Source organism: Neofelis nebulosa, chromosome 15 (genome assembly GCF_028018385.1).
Source record: "Neofelis nebulosa isolate mNeoNeb1 chromosome 15, mNeoNeb1.pri, whole genome shotgun sequence".
Classification (NCBI taxonomy): domain Eukaryota; kingdom Metazoa; phylum Chordata; class Mammalia; order Carnivora; family Felidae; genus Neofelis; species Neofelis nebulosa.
The window spans coordinates 46,253,666-46,277,404 of NC_080796.1; the positions used below are offsets into that span (position 1 = coordinate 46,253,666).

The following is a 23,739-nucleotide window of genomic DNA, read 5'->3' on the forward strand; positions in this document are numbered from 1 at the left end:
ACTCAGAGAGAGAGGGAGTCGGGACAAGACAGCCCCGAGCCATCTGTACCTGCCTCGATGACCCAGCAGCCCTCCAGCTCCCTCAGAGGGTCTCTAGGCAGATGTGATCATTCGGTGAAATCAGGAACTGGGGCAAGAGTGAGGGTGAAGGACCAAGGGCCTCACAGTAGTGACATATGCGTGCCCTGGGCCACAACCAACAAGAGGCCCAAGGAGGACGGGGCAGCCATGGCCCATAGGGTCTAGAGAGGGGCTGAGACTGCGCTGTGCCAGCTGCTGGGGCTGGTGACCCGCCGCGTGTGCCTACCAGGCCGCAGTTGATGGAGATGCCCTCCTTGGCCCGCTCGCCAGTGGCCCCCGTCCGCTTCAGCCGCTCTGAGCCGGCCAGGTCCACAAAGTGAAACTTAGCAGTGAGCGTCTCATACTCACTTGTGGGAGCCGTGCCCTCAGGAAGCCCAGTCACAGCCTCATTCACCTGCAGCAGAAGCCGGCGTCTGAGTCACCTGGCCCTCGCCCCACCTTGCTGCTCCTCCGCTCTCAGCCCTCGTCCTTCAGTACTGCTGCCTGGGGCGCTGTGGGGCCGAGAGCCAGGGAGGCTGCAGGCGCCTCTCCCCTTGCACAGGCAGAGCATCTGGCAGTGTGCACAGTAATTGCACATGCCCGGTTCTCATGCAATCTTCAAAACCATAGAGGCATGGTTACCCCATTGTACAGGTGGGTAACTGAGGCTTAAGGAAAACGAAAAAGAAGAATCAACAAGCGACAGAGGCAAACCCAGGTTTGCTAGTTTCGGATCCACAGCTCCTTCCTCATTTTGCCCTCCTGAGAAGCCCCCATAATGCGCCAGCTCCTGCGCCTCTGCGGGCTCCTTACTGGGTCGGGCTGGGTGCACACTCGCATCTGGCACACGTGGATGGTGAAGATGGCGTGTGAGCGGGAGCTCTGCACGTTCATCTGGGTGCTGGCCGTGGTGCGGGACAGGGCCCCCTGCTTCAGGCACTGGATCAGCTGGGGAGGGAGGCATACGTGAGGACAGCAGACCAGCTACGCGGTCGGCCCCTGCCTGTCCCGGACCTTTAGTGGACACTCACCTCCTCCTGGGAGGTGATGAGGCGGGAAGTGACGCCCGTGGTGTAGATGCCACCGTTCCCGTCCTCGTGGATCTTGATGTTGGACCTGCGGTGGCGGGCGTCAGGGTCACGGGTGCTATCAAACAGGTCAAGGATCTCCTCGTTGTAGAGCTGGGCAGGGGCAGAAACAGCTGTTGGGTTCATGTGGCACATAATGTGGAGCCCCGAGGGGCTTTCCCATGTTTGTAAATCAGCTCCATTTTGCAGATATAGAAACTGAGGCTCTGGGAGGTGAACCTGTCAACGCTGGTTCCCTCTGGGTTCTAGATTCCATGATCTTTCTCCTGAACAGGTATGGGGGGGCAGCTGGGTCCTGGGAAGAACTATATTGAGGTTTTGTTTCCACTGCCCAAGCAACCAGCATTCAGCAGCTTTCAGTCGTGGCAAGGGACTAATGACCTAAAGGGGACAAGGGGACTCAACGTCCTAGATGTAAATGAGGAAGATATGACCGAGATTTGGGCAGATCCTATTATGTTTGTTACTAGGCTAGGAAAGGGGGTAGGGACATGGTTTCAGATGAGGGAGGGAAAGGCAGAGCTCAGTAGAGACTGATGGTCCCCGGGAGTTGAGGTGACGACTACCTCCCAATGGGGAAGGAACGTGGGCATGGAGAGCATGCCCTTGGGGCCTGGCATCCTGGGGAGGGCCTGCAGAGACCACTGGGAGAGGTGACCTGGCCAGGAGCAGTCACCTTATTTTACATGCTCTCAAAGATTCCTGTGCTTGGAATCCCTGCAGGGAAAGCTTCACCTGCTGAAGGGTTGGCCTATTCTCCAGGCGGGGCGGGGTTGGGGGTGGGGGCTGGGGCTGGGGGATGGGAAAAGGGACAGGGCAGCTTGGTCAGCGGCCAACAGAATCCTGTGGGGGAGGGGCAGACGGCAGCCCTCTGACATCCGAGGCTTTGATGCCTTAAAGAAACAGAAATACTCCACAGGAAGGGGAAGGGGAAACGGAAGGGACTGGTGCAGAGGTGGGTGCCATGGTGTCTGTCTGTCTGTTGAGACAGGCGCACCATCATTTAACCCCTTGTGGTTCCCCCTTTGGCATGAGTTTTCTAGGAACTGCCCTACTCATTGGGGATTCCCATGGCAATAGGATAGAGGAAAGAAGAAAACAAAGAGATGGAAAAGCTTATAGAGATACACAGCCGTAGGACACACACACACACACACACACACACACACACACACACACACACAAAGGCAGTCAATTTATCAGAAGCAAAAAGTCCAGAAGGACAAAGAAAAACTCTCACATCTAAAATACAGGGTCCTCTAAGGGGAAAGTAGTCGCTCTGAGTGCCCAGGAGGGAGAAGCAGTGGTGCGGTGGGCAGGGTGGGCCATGGAAGACCTACAGAGGGCTGGAGCCACAACCCTCCCTCAGAGGACAACCTGGGTACAGTCAGAGTCCAGGGCAGCTCCATACCCAGCAAATGCCCCAGTGCCAGGGGTTGGGGGGATCTATGGGTTGGAGCTTCAGATGCTGAGAACTGAAGGCACCTGGTTCAAGTGTCCTAAAGGAGGTGCCTGGTCAAGTCAGGCACCTATGAGCAGTACCCAGGTATACCTGCTTCCTCAGACACCCTTCTGAGAGGCCCCTTTATAGGCCGAAGATCCCTCCCTCCATCCCCAAAACCCCCAGATGCCAAAATCCTGGCCCTGACACACTGACATTCTCCCAGAGAGAGGCAGGAACTATTGCAAAGAAAAGCTCCTTCTGTTGGAACTTCCTGGCCTGGGGTCAGACAAGACTCAGAGGGTCAGGAAGGACCTCGGGCAGAAAGGGATAGGGCAGGCGCTCTGAGACTGGGGAGCAACCTGGCAGAGCCGAGGAGTTCTCACTATGTGCCAGGCATATGCTTCCGTGTCATCCTTACAAAACTCGTAAGGAAATAGATATTATAGCCACCATTGTGCAGTGGTGACATGATGTGCCCCAGGTTACACAGCTAGTAAGCGTCAGAGCTGAGAATCCGTCAGGGTTTGAAGAGATCTTAAAGGTTCTCATTGACTCAACCCCCTTCTTCTTTTTTTTGTGTTCATTTATTTTTGAGAGAGAGAGAGCGAGAGAGAGAGCGAGAGTGAGAGTACGCTAGGGGCAGAGAGAGGGGAGACACAGAAACCGAAGCAGACTCTAGGCTCTGAGCTGTCAGCCCAGAGCCCAACGCAGGGCTCGAACCCACAAACCGTGACATCATGACCTGAGCTGAAGTCGGACGCTTAACTGACTGAGCCACCCAGATGCCCCGACTGAAGCCCTTTCTGATACAGGAAACCACTTAAGAGTGTCCTACCAAGTGGTTTTCTGGCTCTTGCTTGGATACTTCCAGCAGCAGGATATTTATCAACTCTAGATGCTGCCACGGCTTCCTAGGCTCATTCCACTGTCCTGGGGGTAAGCCCAGCTTCCATGGTCTTGCTGTCCCCCAAGTCTCCCTCCTGCCAACCCTACGAGGCCACAGTACCTCCAGGAACTGAGCGCTGACTTTGAACTCAGGCCCAGCCACACCCTGCTCCTGTGCCCGCCGTTTCCGCTCAGCAATGCCCCCAAAGAGGTGTGCGATGGCCCTCGGAATGATGCCTTGCTCCTCCTCCGATGTTGCCGTGTCGAAGCCGGTGCCCATAGTGTACGTCTTCCCGGCCCCTGTCTGCACCCGCAAAGATGGAAGGAGGCGTTAGACAGCACCCTCTGGGGGACATCAGCAAGCCCTGGACCCCAGGCCGGGCAGAATTCCTTACGATTCACCTCCCAGCCCAGGTCACCTGTCCCTCCTGGCCCCTCCCTCCTCCCGCAGCCACACCCTGTGGAAGTCTCCTCTGACAGCCTCCCTCCCATAGCTAGCCAGGCTGCAGCATCCTCAGACAACAGACGAGACCATGGCTCCACTGCCACTGCTCTGAGGGGCAGGGCTCTCTCTTCCACCGGGTGGGGTGATGGGGGTCAGAATGGCCCTTGGTGGGAGTGGAGGCGGCTTACCTGCCCATAGGCCAGCACTGTGGCATTGTAGCCCTCGAAACAGCCCTCGATGAGCTTGCTCACACAGGTCGAATAGATCTGTTCCTGCCAGGTGTCCAGGTCGAAGACAAAGTCATAGGTGAAGGCCTTGTCCTTCCCCAGAAGGACCTGGGGCTCCCCCGGGGTGACAGAAGTGCAGATGTGACAGCCCTCAATCTTCTCCTTTGACAGCTGGGGCCGAATCCTGCCGGGGACGGGGAGAGCCCCAGGTCGGACCCAGCCGGCAGGGGAGTGCTGTGGCCCCCCGCTCCCCCTCACCTGCCTGCCAAGCCTCCCCTTCCCCCAGACCCTCCCACAGCCCCCACAAACTGGAGGAGAAGGAAGGAAGCTTAGGAGCCTCCCCAGAGGATGGAGGCAACTTTTGTAATAATACCACAATAGTAATAATAATATCAATATTATATCAAATATAATATCAATATCAGTAAAAATATCACCCAAACATTTATTGAGCAGTTGCTAATACTTATTGAGCACTGTATATATTGGATCTGTGTTAAAAGTATTTTACCTAAATGAGTTTATGTCTTCTTCACTATAAATCTGTGAGGTGTGTATCTGCCTGATTTTACAGATGTGAAAACTGAGGCCGAGGGACTTGAAGTGACTTGCCTAAGGTTGTCCAGTGGGATATGACAGAACCAAACCCACGTCCGACATTAAAGCACCCACTCCTGATTGAGCGGAGAGCCCTAGAATTAGTGTCCCGCAGATCAGGAAGAGAAGACAGCTTGCCCCCTGCTGGGGAGGTAAGGCTCAGCACCAGGGTGGGGACCGGAGGGACAGGCCTGGCTGCTCCCCTCAGGACTGAATTAAAGAGCAAACCTGAGCCTCTGCCAAGGCCTGCAGGGGCTGCAACAGTCCTCCAGCTGCAGAGCCCCCTCTCAGATGCCAGAGCCTGGCGGAACATTCTTAGGCACCAGCTCTGGTTCCTCTCCAGGAGCCAAGGGGGACAGGCCAAACACAGCCCTGACAGAGCAGGCCAAGTCAAAAGTCCGCTGAGAAGGGCAGAGACCTCTAGAAGGGATACTAGGCCTGCCACAGGCCTGGATCCCAATCCCAGATCCTGCTGGGATCCCTTACAATGAGGAAGAAAAGTGGCACCAGGGCTGGGTGGGAGCCAGCCACAGATAGGGCTATCTCCATCCAGCCACCTCTTCTCCCTCTTCCAAGCAGCCATTGCCATGGCAAGGTCCCCATGGCAACCAAGTGTGAGTCAGTGAGCATGCGCTGTAGGGACTGGCAGAAAAGCACTTCCCAAATGCCTAAAGTAAAAGGGGGGTGGGTTAGGCGCTGTCGCTCATGGGCTCACACAAGCCAGCCCTATCAGCCAGGAGCTTACAATGAGCTGCTTGTCAGGCTCCCTTTTCCAAAGCCAACATTTACCAAGAGAAGAAAAGAATGAGCGGGCCAGGCCAGCATGCATCCAGGCCCAGGCAGGGGCGCCTAGCCACAGAGCCAGGGCCACCAAGTCGCCATCCTGTCCCTTCTAGGGCTGCCCCGGCCCCCAAGGCCCACTCAGAGCTGCAGGCCAGGGGAGATGCTCCCGTCAGCCTGTTGCCTGCACTTTGCTGCCAGAGGGTCAAAGGGGACTGGGAGGAGGCGGGGTAGCTCCCTGGGGGAGGGTGTGGGGAAGTTAGCTACACCAGGCCCAGTCCACACCACAGATGGTGGCCTGGGTTTTCTTCAGAAGCGTTTTCCCTTAGGCGTCAACAGGTTCTCATAGGCCAGCGGCTCTCCCCTCGCCGAGGCTGCCGGCAATGGAAGGTTACCACCTTCGTCCACCCTATCCAGCTGTTCCAGGTCAAGTCAAAATTAGAACTCAGCTTCCCAGTCTCCCCACTGAACTGTTTTCTGACTGAGAAGGGAGAAGCTGATACTCGCTCATCCTGTCTAGACGTGCAGACTAGCACTTGACCCACACCAGGAGGAGGACTGGGCCAACGATTCTACCTCGGCCACTAAGGGTGGCACTTGACACACGCATTCACACTCACTCTATGCCAGGGGGTGTCTAAGCATGGACATTTACTACCTCTTGATCGTCAAGAGAACATCCGAGGTGAATACGGCCATCCCCATTTGTAGAGGAGGAAACATGATGCCCAGCTAGTCACAGACAGCGAGGAGCAGAGTGGGGGTTCGAACCATGGGTGTGCACGGCCTCTTCAACACTTCCGTGCTGTGCTGCGGTGTCAGTAAGGGCAGGGCTCAGCGGGCCGGGGTGGGGGAAGAGTGGCTCAGGTACATAGGGAGACAGATAGCACCTCCAGAGGAGGGGAGTGCCACTGCTCACAAGGCACCGGGTAGGTCCCTGGGACTCTGGCCCTCAGACCTGGCTCTGCCCCTGGGCCCGTGGGACCCAGGACCAAACACTTACTGCCCAGGGCGTCCAGATGTTCCCAGGTGAGCCCAGGGGCTGGCCTGGGAAGGCTCCGAGGAGTTTCTAGCATTGCTGGCCAGCACTAACTCCGGAAGACACCCTCCCTACAATGTGGGCTGCTTGTGATAGGATTTCTGGATCCAATTCAAATACCATTTAATTACTCCAGGCAGATGCCACTGCTGATGATTGGAGGAAATCGAATCAGGATCCCTGGAGACAGTGAGAGCAGGGGAGGGGGAGCAGCAGCCCTGCCTGTCAGGGCCCATCAGTGGGGGGGGGGGGGGGGGGCAGTTTCTCCTTCAACGACCAGTCCCCAGAACACTGGGGAGCCCACCTGCCAAGAACAAGAGAGCTAGCATAAGAGCAGTCTGGGAAAGAGGATGTGGAAGAGGGGTTCCAGAATTTGGGGTCCAGGAATTGTGGAGTCAGTCAGGCATTCCCCTTGGGGTCCTTATCCTGGGATGTGAGGCCCAGCACATCTTGATGTGGGGGTCCTCTGAGGCCAAGACAGCCAGCCAGCCCCAGGGTGGCTCCCTGTAGGCACCAGGGTGCTTTGCAGGGTGCAGATGGTGAGCAATGTTACTCAGAGAAAAGGGTACCAGCGGAGGACAGAGGACATGGGCTCAGAAAGAGTCACTAACTCCCAAAGCAACTGACCCAGAAGAGGGAGACAGTGTTGGTCCTAGGAATGGGACTTGAATGGGTAGCTAGAGGTGGAAGCAAAAGAGAATTAAGATTTTATATATGCTAGCTGGGCCAGGCACCCGCCACAGACTAGCTCACTTGAGTGATGCAATGAGCTAGGGATTTCAATGCCCATTTTCCAGAGAGGAAAGTTGAGGCTTGAAGTGGTTAGGTCACACACAGAGTAAATACAGTGAAGTTGGGTACCAATTTCTGCTCTGCTTGACTATGAAGCCTGCAGTCTGTTCTGCTTCTCCAGCTACCTCCTGCCCGGGGAAACTCTCAATCCCCAAATCAATAGATAAGCTTCCTCCCACAGCACCACCATTAGAGCCAGGGAGGCGCTCTGGAAGGAATCCTGCTACATCTATCTGCTCGTGCATGCCCCTGGCCAGGCACCAGGCTGGCCCTGCCTTCAGGGCTTGCAATTCAGCAGGGCTTGCAATTCAGACATTGTGTCTCAGCTGTCTGGGGGTTCACTCCTCACCACCCAGTGTAGCATTCAAACCTACATCCCACAGGTAGGAGACCAGAGGGCTGGGAGATAGAGTCCGAGGTCCTTGACGAGGCTCGGCCCCCACTCTCTTCTTATTCGTGAGCCCCTGCTTCCTCCTGTGTCACCTAGAAGATCTCTTCCCAGTTTTAACTTTCTAAGAACTCCATCACCTTCCCCTCCAGCAGCCTCCCCTCCTGGCCCCACCCTGGGTGAGGTCACTTCTATGGGCTGCCCTTAGCCAACTCCACCCAGCCCTGCCCCAGATAAAGGGAAGGAGGAGGCTTTCTAGTTACTGCAGGGTGGAAGGGGTAGGAGTCAGGCACAGCCCTGTTTCTCCTGGCGGGCATGGGAAGGGGGATCGGGGATGGAAACCAATTTCTAGGGTCTTCCAAGTAAACTACAGACTCCAGGAGCTGTGGACCAGATCCAGGAGTAGGATGAGGTGAGTGAGGTATTCGCCACAAGTGCAAAAGTTAAGGGGGTATGAAAAAACTCAGTAATCAAGATAAACTATAATTTAATGCAATCTTTGAGAAACTCCAATCGGCAGACAATGGCCCGCGGGGCCAGCTCTGCGTTTGTGGACCACACATCCAACGTCATTTCTGTCCGGGGACCACTAGAAGCGCACCCAGGGAGCCCCTCACCCCAGGCCCTACCCCTACAAAGCCTCGCTCCATCCCTTCTCGAGGTCCGGGCAGGGAGGGAAGGGGGCGGGCCGGACAGCCCCGCGCAGAAAGGCTCCCGGAACCTCCCGGAACAGAGCCGGGTCTATTCGCCGCTTGGCAACCCGCAGACCGAGAGGCGGTGGGAGCGGGCGCGAGAGCGAAGAGAAAGGGCCCAGGGCTTTTCAGAGGCAGGATCTGGCACGGGCGCGTGGCCGCTGGGCTTCCTCTGCTCACAATTGAGCAGGGACTGGTGTGATGTGGGAGGGTATTTAAATATCCTTCCCCCACCGCCGGAGAGATGTGCACCGGCCGAGGGACGCGCAGGCGGCTCGGGGCCGGCCCCCCACCCGTCGGTGCCCACGGCGGTGGCGGCGGGACAAAGGCCGCGAACCCGAGCCCGGCGCTGCGGGAAGAGCTGAGCTCAGCGGTTCCTCAGCTCTTTGGGAAGCCAGGAGGACGGGGCGGAAGGGGAGGATAGAGGAGACCGGGAGGAGGCAGGCCCCGGGGGGGGGTGGGGGGGGGGAAGGGGGATGCTGAGAGACTGCCAAGGAGAAAAGCTCCCTCGGCGAAGGGTAGCTTGCCCGGAGCCCCCACACCCTGCCCCCTGGCTTAGGAGGGGGAGGATGAGGCTAGCTCCCCTCGCCCCCGCCCCTTCCTCAGTGACATCACACAGAGCCAGCCAATCACCACCCCCCCCAGGGGCTCCGCCCAGTGACCTTGGGCTCCTAAGGGTTGGCTCCGCATCTCAGGTGAAATTAGTCCCACCCCATCAGCTGGCTAGGGCCCTTCCCTGGGCTCTTAACTTGAATTGCCCCCCAGTTAGGAGCTCAGTCCCCCGAGCTCTTAAGGGTGCAGCCCCAGGTTCTTTCTATTTGAAGAGTCTCGTCACTGAGAGGTAACAGCCGGTGATATTAAAATAACTAATCAAGAACTAACTGTTCCAGAGTGCTAGAAAATTCTTACAATTGTATGGTCTGTGATTCCTGACACCTTTCTTTGCTGGCACCTGGAACCCCTTTACATCGCCGCTTACTCAACTCCTCCAGTTAGTAACAACCACCATACTATGGGGCAAGACTGCCTCTTTGCTGGACACTGTAACCACAATGCTTTTGCACATTAGATCATTCTTCATTCTAATGCCCCTAATTTACAAATGAGACTTCAGAGGAAATTAACTGGGCTCAAGGTCACATAGCTAATAAAGAACAAGCTCTTCTAGGAAGACTACCTTTACTAGCCATCAGCCCCAAAGATTCAGTCCAGGAGGAGAGCTGGAGAGTACTAGTATGTTAGCAGCTATGCTTGTGAGTAATTTGCACTCTGGGGACTTCCAGGCTGGGAGACACCCTCCCGCCAGGCTCTGCCTCAAACACTTGGAGAAGAACCAGGGTCTTGGACTGGAATCACCCCTCAGATGGCCGAAATAACCAGCGTAAGTAGTCCCTCTGGAAGAGACCCCAGGGGGAATAAGCCTATCTGCTTTTATCTTCTATAGGATCCTTAATGCCCTTCTGGAATCCTGAAAAGCAGCCCCCAGAGGCTAGTGGAACAGCCTGGGGAGAAATGCAGAAATGAGGAAGTTCATTGCCTGGTCTCTAGGTGTGCTGCCCTCAAGCCTGAGATTGGGCAGACACCACGACCTCCCTTCTGCCCAGCCCCAGGCGGTCTGCCTGGCTCCAACCACAGGGCAGCACGGGTAAACTGGAACTGAGTGTTGTGTGCAAGTGTGGGTGGGGGGCAGGGAGCACAGAGAAGAGCACTGGGACTCCTAGTCTGCCTGGCACACGGAGTCACTTAGCCATGCTGTGACCTGCTGGGGACCAGCTCTTCTTCAGCAGTGACAGAGCCAGATCAAAGGGGACCTCAGCTACAGCAGGAGGGATTTAGATAAGTTAGCAAAAAGAACTTCCTGCCTGCAAAGATTGTTAAGCCCCGGAAAGGGGAGCCTGGGAGTCTGTGGAATCTTTTTGCTCCGAAATCATAGTCACTGGTATCACTGTGGCTTCTTCCGTGCCATGTCTGATAAGGACAAACAAACCCTAACATTTTTTGAGAACCTATGTGTCAAGCTCATTTACATACATGAACACATGTAATGTGTTAGGACCACCCTGTGAAGCAAGGGCCATTCCCCCCCCCCCCCATTTTACTGAGGCTCAGAAGGTGAAATTTCACAAGCCCAAAGTCACACAATTCATAATGGTGGAAATGAAATTCAAACCAAAGCTGACTCTGCCCAATCCCACTGCATCTACTGAGCAACCCGGCACCAGGGCAGGAGAGAGGTCGGACTGGAGAAAAATGATCCCCTCCGAGAATCTCTGGACTGATCCTACCAACAGCTGCCAGCAGCGCCACGAGCAGTCTGCTGGGAAAGCATTTTTCCCTGTTTTGTAGTTAAGAAAGCCGAAGCCTAGAGCATGGAGAAGCATGGAGACAAGAGCCCAGGAGGCTGCTTCCCTGCCAGAGGAAGGCAGCTCCCCTCTGCTGCAGAAACAGGGCGTCTACACCCCCACTCTAATGAGCATCCTCTCCCCCCTCCTCCCCGTGGCAGCCTGCCAGCTCTGGGGAAGGCGGCTGGAAGCAAAATCCTGCTCTCTCAGGGGAGTCTGGCTCCCAGACACCCGGGGGCTTTTAGCTGACTTAGCCCGGAGAAGGCGTCTTCCCCTAGAGGCCACTCCTCTCCAAAATAGGGTGGTGAGACCCAAGTTAGGGTGCTGGCTCTTGAAGCTGCAGAGATACCGAGTGGGAGGCCACCAGAGCCCTGCGACTGCCAGAGGGTCTCGTCGCCCTGTCACTGGACCTTCTCCTGGCCTCTCAGACCCTCCCCCAGCACTGCCTGAGACTGCCCTCAGGGAGAAGACACGGAACCCCTAAACAAGAAGGCTTTGTACTGTGGGGTCAGAAAGCATGAGGCCCTAGCAGATCTGGTGAAATGGGCCTGTCAACCCTCTGTGCTTGACCTCTGCCCCCAAATATGTTCCCAAGTGCACAGGGAGAGGGTGCCGACACTCCAAGAAAACCTATAGGAAGCCTTGGGGTGTCAATTCAGGGTACCTGGGGTTCAGCCTCCACTCCTTCCTCACATGTCCTTGACCTTTCTCTTTTAGTTCATCCAAGTCCTGGCCACTGTCTTCTGGGTAACAACCAGGGGCAGGCAGTCTGACAGGGGAGGGAACCTGGGGAGTCTTGTTCATGGCCCCCAGGGCATCACGATCTCAGCCGTGCCCCAGCAGAAGCGGGGTGAGGTGTCAGAGGCTGGGGAGTGGAGATGCCAGGAGAAGCTGAGGGAGGGGGCCGGGCCCTGTCCTGAGCTGGAAAGATGAACAGGCTGGGCCGTGAGCAGTGGCCAGGGCTTCCTGCCAGGGGCCAGTTCTGCCCCCACCCCCTGCAGGGGCCCTGGAAGAGGGGTGAGTGCAGCGCAGGGAACATCTGCTCTTCTGCGCTCCAGCATGGCTCTCCCTGTCCACTCCCTTCTCAGGGCATCTGGCAGGGGTTTCCCATGACCTCCCAGGAGACAGGAGACTCTGCAGAGTGGGGCTGAGTGGGGAGTGCCCAGAGCCCAGAGCTGTGATGGCATGTGCATCACATGGAGGACAGCTCAGTGTGAACTGGGCCCTGGGGACCCTCCCCTGCTGAGGAATGCGGAGTGACAGGCGGCTGGCCTCCTCCGAGCAGCTGGCTATGGAGCACAGTGAGCCTCTCCCCCAGCATGTTGTCCCTGGTCCTCGGTCCTCAGCCCTCAGTCCCTGCTGCCAGGTCCTCCTCAGTGCACCTTAACTCCAGTCTCAGGCAGGACCAGCCAGCCTAGAGAAAGGACAGGTGGCCTCCACCACTGCTCTGATGGTGGGCTTCCACCCAGCAAGGTAGAGGGATAGGGACTCAGATATTTGGGGACAGGGGACCATGGCACTGCCTCCCTTCCACAGCCCAGAACAGCCAGAGGTGAAAGAAGTATTCCAGAGGTCAGAACACGGCTACCAGCCCCCACGCCCCTCCCGCAGAGCTCCACAGCCCCCACGCCCATAGGGATGGAGCGGTAATTCTCTGGGACCAATGCCCACCAGTCCCAGCCTGGCTCCCCTCCCAGGGCAGGGAAGCATCCTCTCCTACCCAGCCTAGCAGCCTCTCAGTGTCCTTCTGGCTTTCCTCAACAGGCCGCTATGTCTAGAAGGCAAAATGAGAGAAGAGACCCAAGACACCTGAGGTTCTGCCCTGTGACTGGTGTGGGGGTGTATAGGGGTAGCAAGAGGCAATGTGGCTGCCCCCAGAACTTCCTTTCCTAGAGAGTGTCAAGATGGAACTCAGGCAGGAAAACAAATTCTAGGGACCACTGCAGGGATCTAAGGAAAGAGAGAACGGATGGACGCATACCCAGCAGGAAGGGAGAAGCTCCCCAAACACACGAACAGCATGGACATGGAGGGAGTAAACAGCTAGGACATGGAGGGGACAGGCAGCCCCAGGCTAAGCAACCCCAGAAAGGGAAATCCAGACCATGTCCCCTTGGTGCACATCTGCATAGTACCAAATGCCTTCCTAGGTACTTTTCTCACATTATGGTTATGGCAATCGGCGCGGTATGGCATATGAAGAAACTGAGGCAAAGAGCTAATTAGAGCTGTGTTGGGAGGCGGCTCAGAGCAGTCTAAGGAGCATGTGCTTGGAAGTGAGGGTGCCCTGGGTTCAGATCCAGACTCATCCATTCACTGGCTATGAGCGTTCGCTCATCTATAAGATGAGAAAAACATCAGTCAGCTGGTGGGGCTCCAGGAGGGGAGAGTGGGACAATGTAGGCACACTGCCTGGCACAGGGCATGTGTTCAAGAGGTAATGCTTAGCCACCTTCCAGTTCAGTCTCCTTTCCACCTTGGCATGCTTTCTGCTATAAATAAGTGGAAGGAAGGAGGAAGGGGAGGGAGGGAGGGAGGGAGGGAGGGAGGGAGGGAGGGAGGAAGGAAGGAAGGAAGGAAGGAAGGAAGGAAGAAAGGAAGGAAGGAAGGAAGGGGAGGGAGGGAGGAAGGAGAGGGAGGGAGGGAGGGATGGGGGGAAGGAAGGAAGAAGGAAGGAAGGAAGGAAGGAAGGAAGGAAGGAAGGAAGGAAGGAAGGAAGGAAGGGGAGGGAGGGAGAGAGAGGGAGGGGGAGGAGGTTCGAGGCGAACTCTTCATTCTACCTAACACTTTCTGTAGCTCAAACCAGACAGACACCTCGTAAGTATGCTTTAAGTTAAAACTTATTTTCAAAACATTTTATTCACATAAAAAATTCCTCAGGAGTCCACCCTTTATGGGCTATATATATGCCTTCTGCTTCATCCAAACCACTGCTCTTCACAAATGAACAAATTGTTCCTGTTCTACAGTGGGTGAAACCGAAGCCCAGAAGGACAAACAGAAAAAAAGCCCCATGACCCAGCCAATGGGTGAACTGCACTGGCCCCAGTCCTGCCTTTTGCCCCCAGAACTGGAAGGGTAAGGGTGCCAGGCTCATGTCACCTCTGCCACTTCCTTAGCCCCACCCCATCTTTGCTCTGAGGTTTTCAAAAGCTGAGATCCAATCAGCTTCAAGGTAGTCAGGCAGGCTGGCTGGGTGGTGGAGGGGGTCAGTTTCCGGGGCCTGTGGTTACTACACTCTACTTCCTTGTGATGACATAAGCCCTATTTCTGCAGCAGGAGGCCACCACTAAGATTCTCAGGTCTCCATGCAGAGGAGGTCCTGTCTGAGCCTGGGTTCCCCAGATCTATAACCTGGGCAGAATGGGACACAGCTGGCATTGATTGGCACTGAACGGCCTCGGGCTGTCAGAGTGGAGAAGGGGGACTCTGAAGGCACCCTCACATAGTCTTTTCGGTCTTCTCCGGTCTCTTTGTCCCAAGCCATCAATTCTTGTGATTCAACATTTATACAGACATCGACCAAGATTTCAGGGTAGCCTGAAGCTACAGGAATAACGGCAGGTAGAGAACCCAAATGAGAGAGGACAGGGGTGCAATCTAACACTATTCCCTGGGTCCCTGGCTCGTGCCCCCCTCCCCCATCTGCCTCCAGCCCCTGCTCAACCCTGTAGTTTCCATGGATGGATGCGGGACCCACAGAGGCACCTCCTCTCCCCAGTCACTAAAGGAAGGAAACTAAAGGAAACCAGGAAAAGATAACAGGGGCACTGAGGGCTCCCCTCATGGTGGGGCTTGAAAGGGTCTTAAACAAACGTACCATGTGACTTGGCTTCCTTCCCCAATTTCAACTTTGTCAACTTGCATTTCTTAACAGCCACCCCTTCCCCTTCTCCCCACATTAGTCAGGTCTGGGTTGCAGCCTGGGGCAGGGCACAGCTCAGCCTCACCTCTCCCAAACATCCATCCTCCCAACCCCCACCCATCCCCAGGTAGAGAGAGGCCCAGGAAGCTGAGTCCTTGTCTACAGGGGATTAATGGATAAAAGGATCACAGGGCAGGCTGGAGGGGCTGGCCTGGGAATCCCTTGGTGCAAAGGCAACTAGCCTGGGTTCAGGGGCACACAGATGGGCCAGACTCTGGGGAGGCCTGGGGTAGGGCTTATAGGGTCTGCTCACACCTAGATCTTTTGCCCTTATCTCACAGCCCCAGGTCCTGAAAGTTTCCACCTATAGCCCTTCCCCAGCCCTGGCCTGCCCTGCAGAGATCTGCAGACAGCCAGCTTTGATCCTTTTGCCAAGGAGATTATAGGGCCAAGAGCCCTGGGCCTGGCACTTCTCACCTAGTCTAAAAGGCCCCGCCAGAACCTCCCCCCTTGCCCACACACACACCCCAAACCAAGTCTGTCTCATTCTTGGCATCCCTGTCCCAAGAGTTGGACCCAGGGCTCACCATAATATTCTCATGGGGACTCAGAAAGCACTTTGGTTAGATACAAGAAAGGACTTCCAGGAAGTCAGAAAGACAGCAGAACACAGCACCAGGCTGGGCCCTCGGCAGTTCCAAAGCCTTGGCCTTTCGCAGCAATGCCCTCCTCCAATACTCTATTCCAGCCCACCACCCAGTCCTTTAGGTGGGACAAGTGGCTTCTAGAGGTGGGGATGGGAGCTTGACGGGGATCCAAAAGTATGGGGGACTCTCCCCTACAGCTCCTCAGTGGTTACCATCTGCTCCCTGTCCCGGCCAGAGGGAGCCCTAGTCTGGTCCTCCCCTCAGCTCTCTGATTAGAAACTGGGTTCTGTCCAGGCATTGTCTGCTTTCCACGGCCGGCTGCCCATTGAGGTCTGGCGTGTGCCAGGCTGGGCGCTCACACTGGAGTGGGAGGGGAGAAGTGGACTGAGCCCCCTAAATTAGCCTGGCTCTTCTGATGTTCAAATCTCCCCACCCCTCCATCTGAGATCAGCAACTCGAGGCAAGGAGTGGGGGCCTCTGGACACTACTAGAGCAATCTGAGTGGGAAGCAGAGATGATGTCCATCACCCTAAATAAAGAACTGGGCGCAGTGGGCAGGCACACTCCCTTCTCTGGAAAGGGTCTCAGAAACCTTCCGTTGGCTGTGCTAAGAAGGCAACCCCAGCTCTTCCTCTCTCCACTGCACAAAGTGCCAATCCCACAGGGCTTTTCCACACTTCACCATTCCTCAGTCTGGCCCGGGGAGGCTGACAGTGGTGGCAGTACAGGGGGCTTTGTTTGGCCCTCTCCTATAAGATGAAGTCTAAAGGAAAGCCCCCATGGGAGGAGCGAGCACCCTATGTCCCTTCCTTCCCAGCCCTGGTTCACAGTGAGTGGGGTCAGGGCTTCATTTCCCTTTTATGATGTACTCGGACTCTCCCGGTCTGCTGCAGATGTCATATTTACATTTCTCACTCCCCCCACCCCCACCTTTCTCCCTCCCTCCCTCGACCTCCACAGGATCCTGCTGCAATGTCAGCCCCAGCAGCAGCCAGGCCCCGCCCCGGCCAGCCCACCAGGCACCTGCAGGGCTCCTCTTTGTCTCTCAGGCTGCTCAGGGCCAGCAAGGCTGTGTTCAAGTGATGCTGAGGCTGCCTGATGCACGGGTGGGAAGCACCTCAATCTCCCTTCCTTGAGCCCAGAGCCGATATCAGCAGTCCACTCCTCCTCTCTGGGCTGCAGAGGACTGGCCGGATTGCCTGGGGGGCATCTTCCCGGGGGGAGGGGGGGGAAGGAGGGAGAAGCTTTTCCACAGTCCTCTCTGGCCCTGTCTAGAGTGACTTCCATGGGCTCTTGGAATCTGGGTCACCTACAACCTAGGGAATCTAGAGATCGGTCTCAGAGACCCACCCTGGAGACTTAGCCTCCATACCCCCACCCCCATCACACAGAGCTGGGGTAGAGATGGGTGTATTTCTCCATCATCTCTGCCTTGGTGACCAGTCCCAGATTGGCACTCTCCCACCAACAGACCCCGTCTCAAAGAGAAAGACGTAAAACAAAAACAGGGAGAGGTGGTGTTCATGTAAAGCATCTCCACCCAACACAAAGGACACAGATGGCTCAACTTTGCAGTATTCCCTGCCTTGCACCTCTGTGTACCCCTCCCAACAGAAGCTCTCCCCCCCCACCCCAGCCATGTCTTCTCCACACCTCAGTTCTGTCAGGATGTCTCGTCAAGTCCCAGATTAAGTCCATGCACCACCCTACCTCCATTTTATCTGAGTGCCTGAAGATGGGGTATCATTGTCTCACCCTCCTGCCCTCTCAGAGGTAGAACCTCAGATACACCTCTTCCTTCTCCTAGCCCCATCAGCTGTTGGGGACAGGGCCAGCACGTTTTGTCCAAAAGCCCTTGACCCCCCACGGAAGGCCAAGGCACCATCCCAGCCCTTCCATTCGTTCCTGCCCTCAATCTATCTTTGTCTGCAAGCCGGTTCCCGGGCCGGGTGTGCTGCCTTCTCAGCTGGACCAAGGGCACAGAAGTAGCCTACTAGGGTGGATGAAGGGAAATTTCCCCCCTCCAGTATCCCAGTATGAGACAGCAGCCCCAAGGGGAGGCGAAGAGGAAACACACAGACGCTCCGGCCTGGGCCAGGGCTGGGTGTGAAATACCGGATTTCCTTGTTTATTCGATTTTCTGATCATTAAGGGCTCCCAAGAGGGGCCCGAAATTACCACCCAAACAAAGCCACCTTCCAGCCTCCCGCGGGCCGCCGATCCCTTGCGGCAGCCTGTCCAGCTCACCGCGCCCTCCAGCCCGGCTCAGGCCGACCCCTCCTCCGGCAGTGCGGGCTCCGAATCCAGCGGCGCCCACGCGAGACAAAGCCCGAGCCCCTCCGCGCACGCCCCCTCCCCCCCACACCCCGCCGCCGGTCCCTACCTGACGGCCACCTTGACGCAGCAGTCCCCCTGGCCGGCCATGGTCCTCTGGCTCTAGGGTCTGGGCGTGGATCAGGGGCGGGGGTCTGGGGGCCAATGCCCCAGGCAGCGGCTGCGGCTGCGGCTGCGGGAGGCGGGGGCGCGGGCACTGCTGGCGGAATCTGCCGCGGCGGCTGGAGGTGACATGCTCGCGGGCGGCAAGCAGAGGGGCTCACCCGCGGCCAGGGGTGGCCCCACGGGGCTGGGCCCGCGCGCCTCCTCGCGCCATCGGGCGACGGCGCGCAGCTAACTGACAGCCCGCGGCGCGACCCGCCGCTCCCCACGGCGCGGCACACGCGCGCACACACCTCCCACCCTCGCAGCCACCTCCCGCCGCAGCGCGAACAAAGGGGGCGGGGGCCGGCCCGGCCCAGGACCCGCCCCCGAGCCCCGCCGAGCCCGCACTTGGCCCCGCCCCGCCCCCCATTCACCAATCCAAGGCCCGGGCAACGGCAGGGGCGGGACTTGAGCCTTTAAAGGGACCTCTTGGCTCGCGTCCACCCGCTCGCTGGGGGGCGGGCGGGATTGGAGGGCTGGGGAGGAGGAGGGCCCAGAAGCTGACCACGCCTGAGCCTCTGCCCCCCCAGCCGCCCGAGTGGCAGAATCTCAACCTAGATGGGACCCCGGTTTCATAAATGAGGAAACCGGAACGCAAAGAGGGGAACTACCCAAGGTCACTCAGATTTGGTGGCTAAGCAAGGGGTAAGAACCCAGGTCTCCGGAGCAGAGTGCTTCACTTCAAAGCATCCCACAGCGATTAGCGGTTTATATTTTGAAAGCACCAGGAAAGCTTCCCTTCTGATTTATGACAGTGAATGTGTCAACCTTTACTGAACGAGATTCTTGCTGGTGACTAACAAAATTCCCTTCACCTCCATCCTGCAGCATTTTAAAGTTCATCTTTTGGTTGATTCCTGGCTAGGCTCCTCGCCCAGATGGGCCCCTCCCTCTGCTAGACCGAAGTGGTTCCACTGACCTTTATGACCCACAGATGACCCGCTGAGCTTGCCTCACACTCTTTTGTGGCCGTGGGGGCAGAGGGTCGGCGTGGGAGGCCTGGGCTGCACTGGGAGAGAAGGCAACAAAGGGCGCACTCAACTCCAGGCACCTGGGTAGAGGCTGGAGGGGAGAGGTGGGTGCGGAAGGAGACAGAGCAGTGCAGCTGCCTTTACATGGATATAAAGGACAAGGGGAGCCCCGGAGCCTTTAAACATAGGGCAGAGATGGAGAAGAGCAACGCCCTGAGAAGTCACAATTCTCTTTCCACTCTACCTACCCTCCCATTGAGCCCAGACTCCCTCTCCCTGTCCCCCAACTCCCAACATGGGGGCCATTCCCAGGGCCCTCCCCAGCTGCCCTCCCTTCCCACACTTCAACCAGCTCCCTCCCCTGGAAAGAGCCCAAGAGGAGGACCCAGCTGCAGCTCCAGATGTGGATGATACTCTCTGGGGGAAGGGGGGAAGGGGAGTCAGACGCCAAGCCTCTTGCATCACTCTCCAATGATGATGAAACTATGCCAGAGATTTTGGCAAGGGTGTGGGTTAGGGTCTGAGGATGTATCTGTTGGTACCATCCTCTCTCCCTTCCCTCCCCCACTCACCCCCACAGATAACAGCTCCGTCCAGTAGTCCAGATCACTCTGGTTTTAATGAGTCAAACCCAAACAATGATAATTTCAAGGGCAAATCAACACCCCTCCCCCCAACCTGATTCAAAACAGGGCACCACGGGCAGTGGCCCAATGGTGGAGGAGGAGAGGGAGGGGATGCTGGTGGGATCCTGCACCTTTTATTAGCATTTGAACCTAGAGGAAGCTCTCTCTGGGCCAGTAGGTCACCCTTCCCCGAGCCGTAGGCCTGCAGAGTGTTGAGTCAGATCCTGGACATTCTCTCCCCATCTTCCAACCAAAATAAGAGATGGGGAGGTGGCTAACAGTTATGGACCATCCATGAGAACCAGGTATTTTTATGCATATTCTCATTTGAATCTCATAACCTTGTGAGCTGGGCTTTATTATTCTCTTTCAGTTTTGCAGTTGGGGGAGAATGAGTCTCACCCAGCATATAAGCAATGGAGCCAGGATTTGAACTTATGTATCTTGTTCCAAACTCCCCAGATCACCTCCAAGCAAGTGCCCAGAGGGAAGGGAGCCGGCCTGACCCAGGCTTTTGCTGGAGATTTAGCCCTCCTGGATGATAATGCTGCATTTTGCAAAGCTGCTCTCCCGCCCACTAGACCCTGGACTTCTCTGGGGCTCATCTCTGGTTTCCTGCCTCCAGGAGGTCCCCTCTGACTTCCGAGATTAGGTGACCCTTCTGACTCACAGCTTTACTGCTGGGAAATGGCGCCAGAGCCGCTGCAAGCACCCTCCCCTTCCCTCCAGGCCAAAGGATGTCAAGCCAGGAGGAGCAGGGAGGCACATGTGCTGGAAACTCTGGCTTCCTAGAGGTCAGGGCCCCACATCAGCTGTGCCAGCCACCTCAGCAGCTCCCTCCTGGACCACCAGGGCCATTAGATGTCCAGACTCTTGACTCCTGGGCACTGCTGCCCAGAGGTGAGCAGGGAAACCGGGCACAGAGGTCAGAGGAAGATCCAAGGGGCAGGAAGAGACGTGGGGAGATTCAGGTTAGATGGGTCAGAGGAGGCCGAGGACAATCCCTGCCCTCTCCAGTCTCTGTGTGCCTTCAGCACAGACTCTGCTTCCTCTCTCTGGCTTGTTCCCACCCCCACCCTTTCCCACCCCTTCTCCCTCCTCCCAGCTGCTCTTTCCTTCCCTAACCCTGAAGTTTCTCAAGGAGCTGCCTATATGCCTAGCCCTCCCAACCCCCACCCCTTTCCTCTCAGCCTGACAGAAATGGGCAAACACATATACACTACCTCCTGTTTGGTCCTTAATTCCACTACTTGGACTGGAGTTTGAGCCCCAGCTCTTGTCCTAAGCTGAGGCCTTTCCCCGTCAGGCGTCTAGGGGCCTCCATCATTTCTCTTGACAGGAGCCGTGGGCGTCTGGGCAGATGGGAACGTGGGGGAGCTGTGGAGGACCCTCTCTGAGGCAGGAAGCTCCCACTCCTGTAGTTAAAATACTCCAGCAGCAACTTGAGGAAGCCATCTGGCCCAGATCTCTCAGGCACGGCCTAGCTTTCAATAGCAACCCTACGGTAACAAATCAATATACCTAAGAGATACCCTTCAGCTCCAGAAATGTCTCTAGAGGTGGTCTGAACCTGAGACCTGTTCCCTCTTATCTTCTTTAGGGTTAGCACTAGGCATTGGCATTTGAAGAAATGATCTGAGCATTGTCCTAAAAGTTCCGGGGGTGGAAAGTATACAGTTCTGGACCTCCAGGCCTGTCAGCCCCACCCCAGCAGCTGGGCTTGGTTCCATGGGACAATGGGCATTAGCCCATCCTGCCAGCCATGCCCTCCCGTGTCCACCTGGATATGGAGCCCAGCTCTGCCTGCCAACAGGAGCTCAGAACCCCTGAAAGGATCTACTTGGGTGCAGATTCAGAGGTCTTAGATCAGGCGCGGGCTCAGCCTGACTTCCTGTGTTACAGAAGGAGACAGACTTAGCCTTAGAGGAAACCAGAATTTGTTATAAATAGAAGGGAGAGAGAACTGCTGTGGATTATAAACACCCCATCAGTCCTAAAAAAAAAAAAAAAACCCAACTATTTTTGGTTTCAAATGTTAATGACAATTTAATGAATACTCCATATAACCTCAGACATGGCTCTTCATCCACTTTCTGCTCTGCCATATTTCCTATCAGGGCCAAAAGCAGGAAGAGCAGGTGTGGGAAATTCTCAATGTCACAGAACCTTTGTGGAGTTGAAAAGAACGCTCAGATCATCGAGTTCTACAGTTTCATTTTCAGGTGAAGACACGGAAGCCCAGACGGGTAAAGAGACTCGTCGACAGTTGAACAATAAACTAGTGAGCAGGGACCAACGGTGTGGTCCTCATGGGTCCAGAGCAGGGCGGTTTCCACAGCAGCATGGAAGGACCCAGAAGCTAAACATCCAAGCCTGGGCCCTGTGTGAGTTTCTGGCTTGGATGAAAGTGAAGACTGTACCAGATAACAAGAGACAGGTGGAAGCTGAAGTGTGGTGTTCCAAGTCAGAGATCTGGGTTGAGATTCCCACCCTGCCACGCGCTAGCTACGTAACCCTGGGCAAGTTATGTAACTACCTCAGGAGTCCATTCCCTCACCTCCGAAAGAGGATAATCACACTCCCCTCATCGCAGGACCAGGATGAGGTTAAAGGCAGTAACCTGGGCCAAGCACCCAGTATAATGCTCAGCACAAAATAGATAGTAATTTCCTTCACATTTCCCGTGGATTCTCTGTCCCTTCTGCAATGGGCCTCTGCCCTCTAACTGGACAGAAGGGCACATCTGTCATAAAGAAATCTGCAGGATAGGGAGTGTCTGTAGTGAGTGTGAATGAGGTGTGGACAAGGTGAGGAGGTTTGCGGGGCCCAAGTGCTCCTTGTTGATGCGGGAGGTGGGAGGAAGCCAATTCGCAGTTATTTGGAGGCCTCTGCTGGCCACTCAGTGGTGGGGACCAGGGTGGGGGGGGGGGCAGGGTGAGTGTTCACAGAGGCAGGAAGGGGCCTGGGGTATGCTGGATCCCTTCTGTGCACAAACACTCCTGGTCTCAGCCTCACTGGGGGTTATCTGGAGGGCATCTCAACTTTATTTCACTCACCCCATGTGCCACACTGTGCCAAGGACGCCACATAGGATTTCTCATTTCATCCTCACGACAATCGCTGAGGTAAACACAGTTATTGTCCCCATTTTGCAGAAGAGGAAATGGGCTCAGAGGTCACTCGGCTAGTGTAGCAGTCATTAGTGCTGTGCACCAAATATTTCCGGCTCTCTGCTGTCCGTCACAAGGCAGGACTGCGTGTCCTCTGATGTTAGCTGTGGCCACGTGACTGACTTTGACCAGTGACGTTTGGGCGGAACGGACACATTTCACTTCTAGGTGGAAGCTGTCTGAGCTACTGGCGCCCTCGCATTACATCACGTTGTTGATCGAGTTTACGTGAGAAATAAACTTTTATTGTGTCAGGCCACCGAAATTATGGGCGGATTTGTTACCTTGGCCCAGCCTAGCCTACCCTGGTTGAGATAGTGAAGGGGCAGAGCCAGAGTTCAGAGCCCTGGTCTGTAAAGATCCCAAAGGGCCCAAGTGCCTTCGAGGACTCTACCCGCCTGTCTAAGACACAGAGGCCCCCTTTGGCTTCTGATCTGGACACTTTTGGAGCAGGAGAAGAGGGCAGGGAGCCTGTCTTGCCTTCCCTTCTTTCTACTCCCTATGATTTGACTAAGATTTTGCCATGTTTCCGGATTGCTGGGTCCTCAGTGAGCATGGTTTCCTGTCACCCCCTTGGGGGCTCCGAGTCTTCTGGTCAGCTGTGCTATCTCTCAGGGGTCTTCAGGGGCCACGCTGAGAAGTAATTAGAACAGTTCCAAGGGACTTCCAGTGCCTCTGCCCGTCGCTTGCCTAGGAAACAGCTCTCAAGTTGGGCATCAGGACACAACTGTGTTAAGCCCAACCCAGAGCTCCTAGAGGAAGCCAATTGAGGATCCCACAGATCTTCTCAGAGGCACATAGAAAGTAATAAGAGCTACCATTTTTTTTAACATTGTGTCCGGTGTTGTTTAAATGCTTCAGATCCCTACTGTCATGTAATGCTCACAACAACCCTGAGAGGTAGGAACAATTATCATTCCCATATGAACAAAGGACACCAAGAGCTGCCCAAGGTCATGCGTCAAGTGATGGGGGTGGGGGGGGGGGGGTCGAACCCACCCAAGCAAGCCAATTTCCTGTTTCATCCTGTGTCACATCATAGTGAAGAATAAGGATGGATCTAGACCTTGGCAGCTGCTGAGCTGAGAAAGAGCAGAGCACCTTGAGAATTCACCTGCTTCATAGGTCCACACAATGACCTGTACGCAAATGTTCACGGCAGCATTATTCCTCGTAGCCCCAAAATGGAAATAACCCAAATTT

General features: G+C 56.0%; 1 protein-coding gene and 2 long non-coding RNA genes across 10 annotated transcripts in view; 2 read left to right on the top strand and 1 right to left on the bottom strand.

Annotated features, from left to right (window-relative positions):
- The window catches only part of KIF21B (kinesin family member 21B), a 50,602-nt gene extending 32,555 nt beyond the window's left edge, over positions 1–18,047 (bottom strand). For 3 of the 7 annotated variants that reach the window (XR_009254501.1, XR_009254500.1, XR_009254499.1), the window contains exons 1-6: positions 17,675–18,047; positions 4,111–4,333; positions 3,599–3,781; positions 1,092–1,241; positions 874–1,008; positions 308–475 (exon numbers count right to left, since the gene is read on the bottom strand). Coding sequence is in view for 2 of the 7 variants with exons in the window: in XM_058702108.1 (XP_058558091.1) it covers positions 308–475; positions 874–1,008; positions 1,092–1,241; positions 3,599–3,781; positions 4,111–4,333; positions 17,675–17,715 (900 nt within the window). In the remaining 5 variants the exon portion in view is untranslated. Of the gene's footprint in view, positions 1–307; positions 476–873; positions 1,009–1,091; positions 1,242–3,598; positions 3,782–4,110; positions 4,334–16,314; positions 16,472–17,674 lie in introns of those variants that run through there. The other 4 variants (XR_009254502.1, XM_058702108.1, XM_058702107.1 and 1 more) reach the window with 2 other exon arrangements.
- On the top strand, positions 8,017–10,442 carry LOC131496495 (uncharacterized). The gene is made up of 2 exons (XR_009254506.1): positions 8,017–8,157; positions 9,882–10,442. It is a non-coding gene; the product is annotated as an uncharacterized LOC131496495 (long non-coding RNA).
- Positions 18,048–18,169: 122 nt separating the features above from the next.
- LOC131496494 (uncharacterized) lies at positions 18,170–22,134 on the top strand. Of its 2 annotated transcripts, none has more exons than XR_009254505.1 (2): positions 18,170–18,844; positions 21,484–22,134. It is a non-coding gene; the product is annotated as an uncharacterized LOC131496494 (long non-coding RNA). The 2 variants fall into 2 exon arrangements; XR_009254504.1 differs by lacking the exon at positions 18,170–18,844 and adding an exon at positions 18,853–19,671.
- The last annotated feature ends 1,605 nt before the right edge of the window (positions 22,135–23,739 follow it).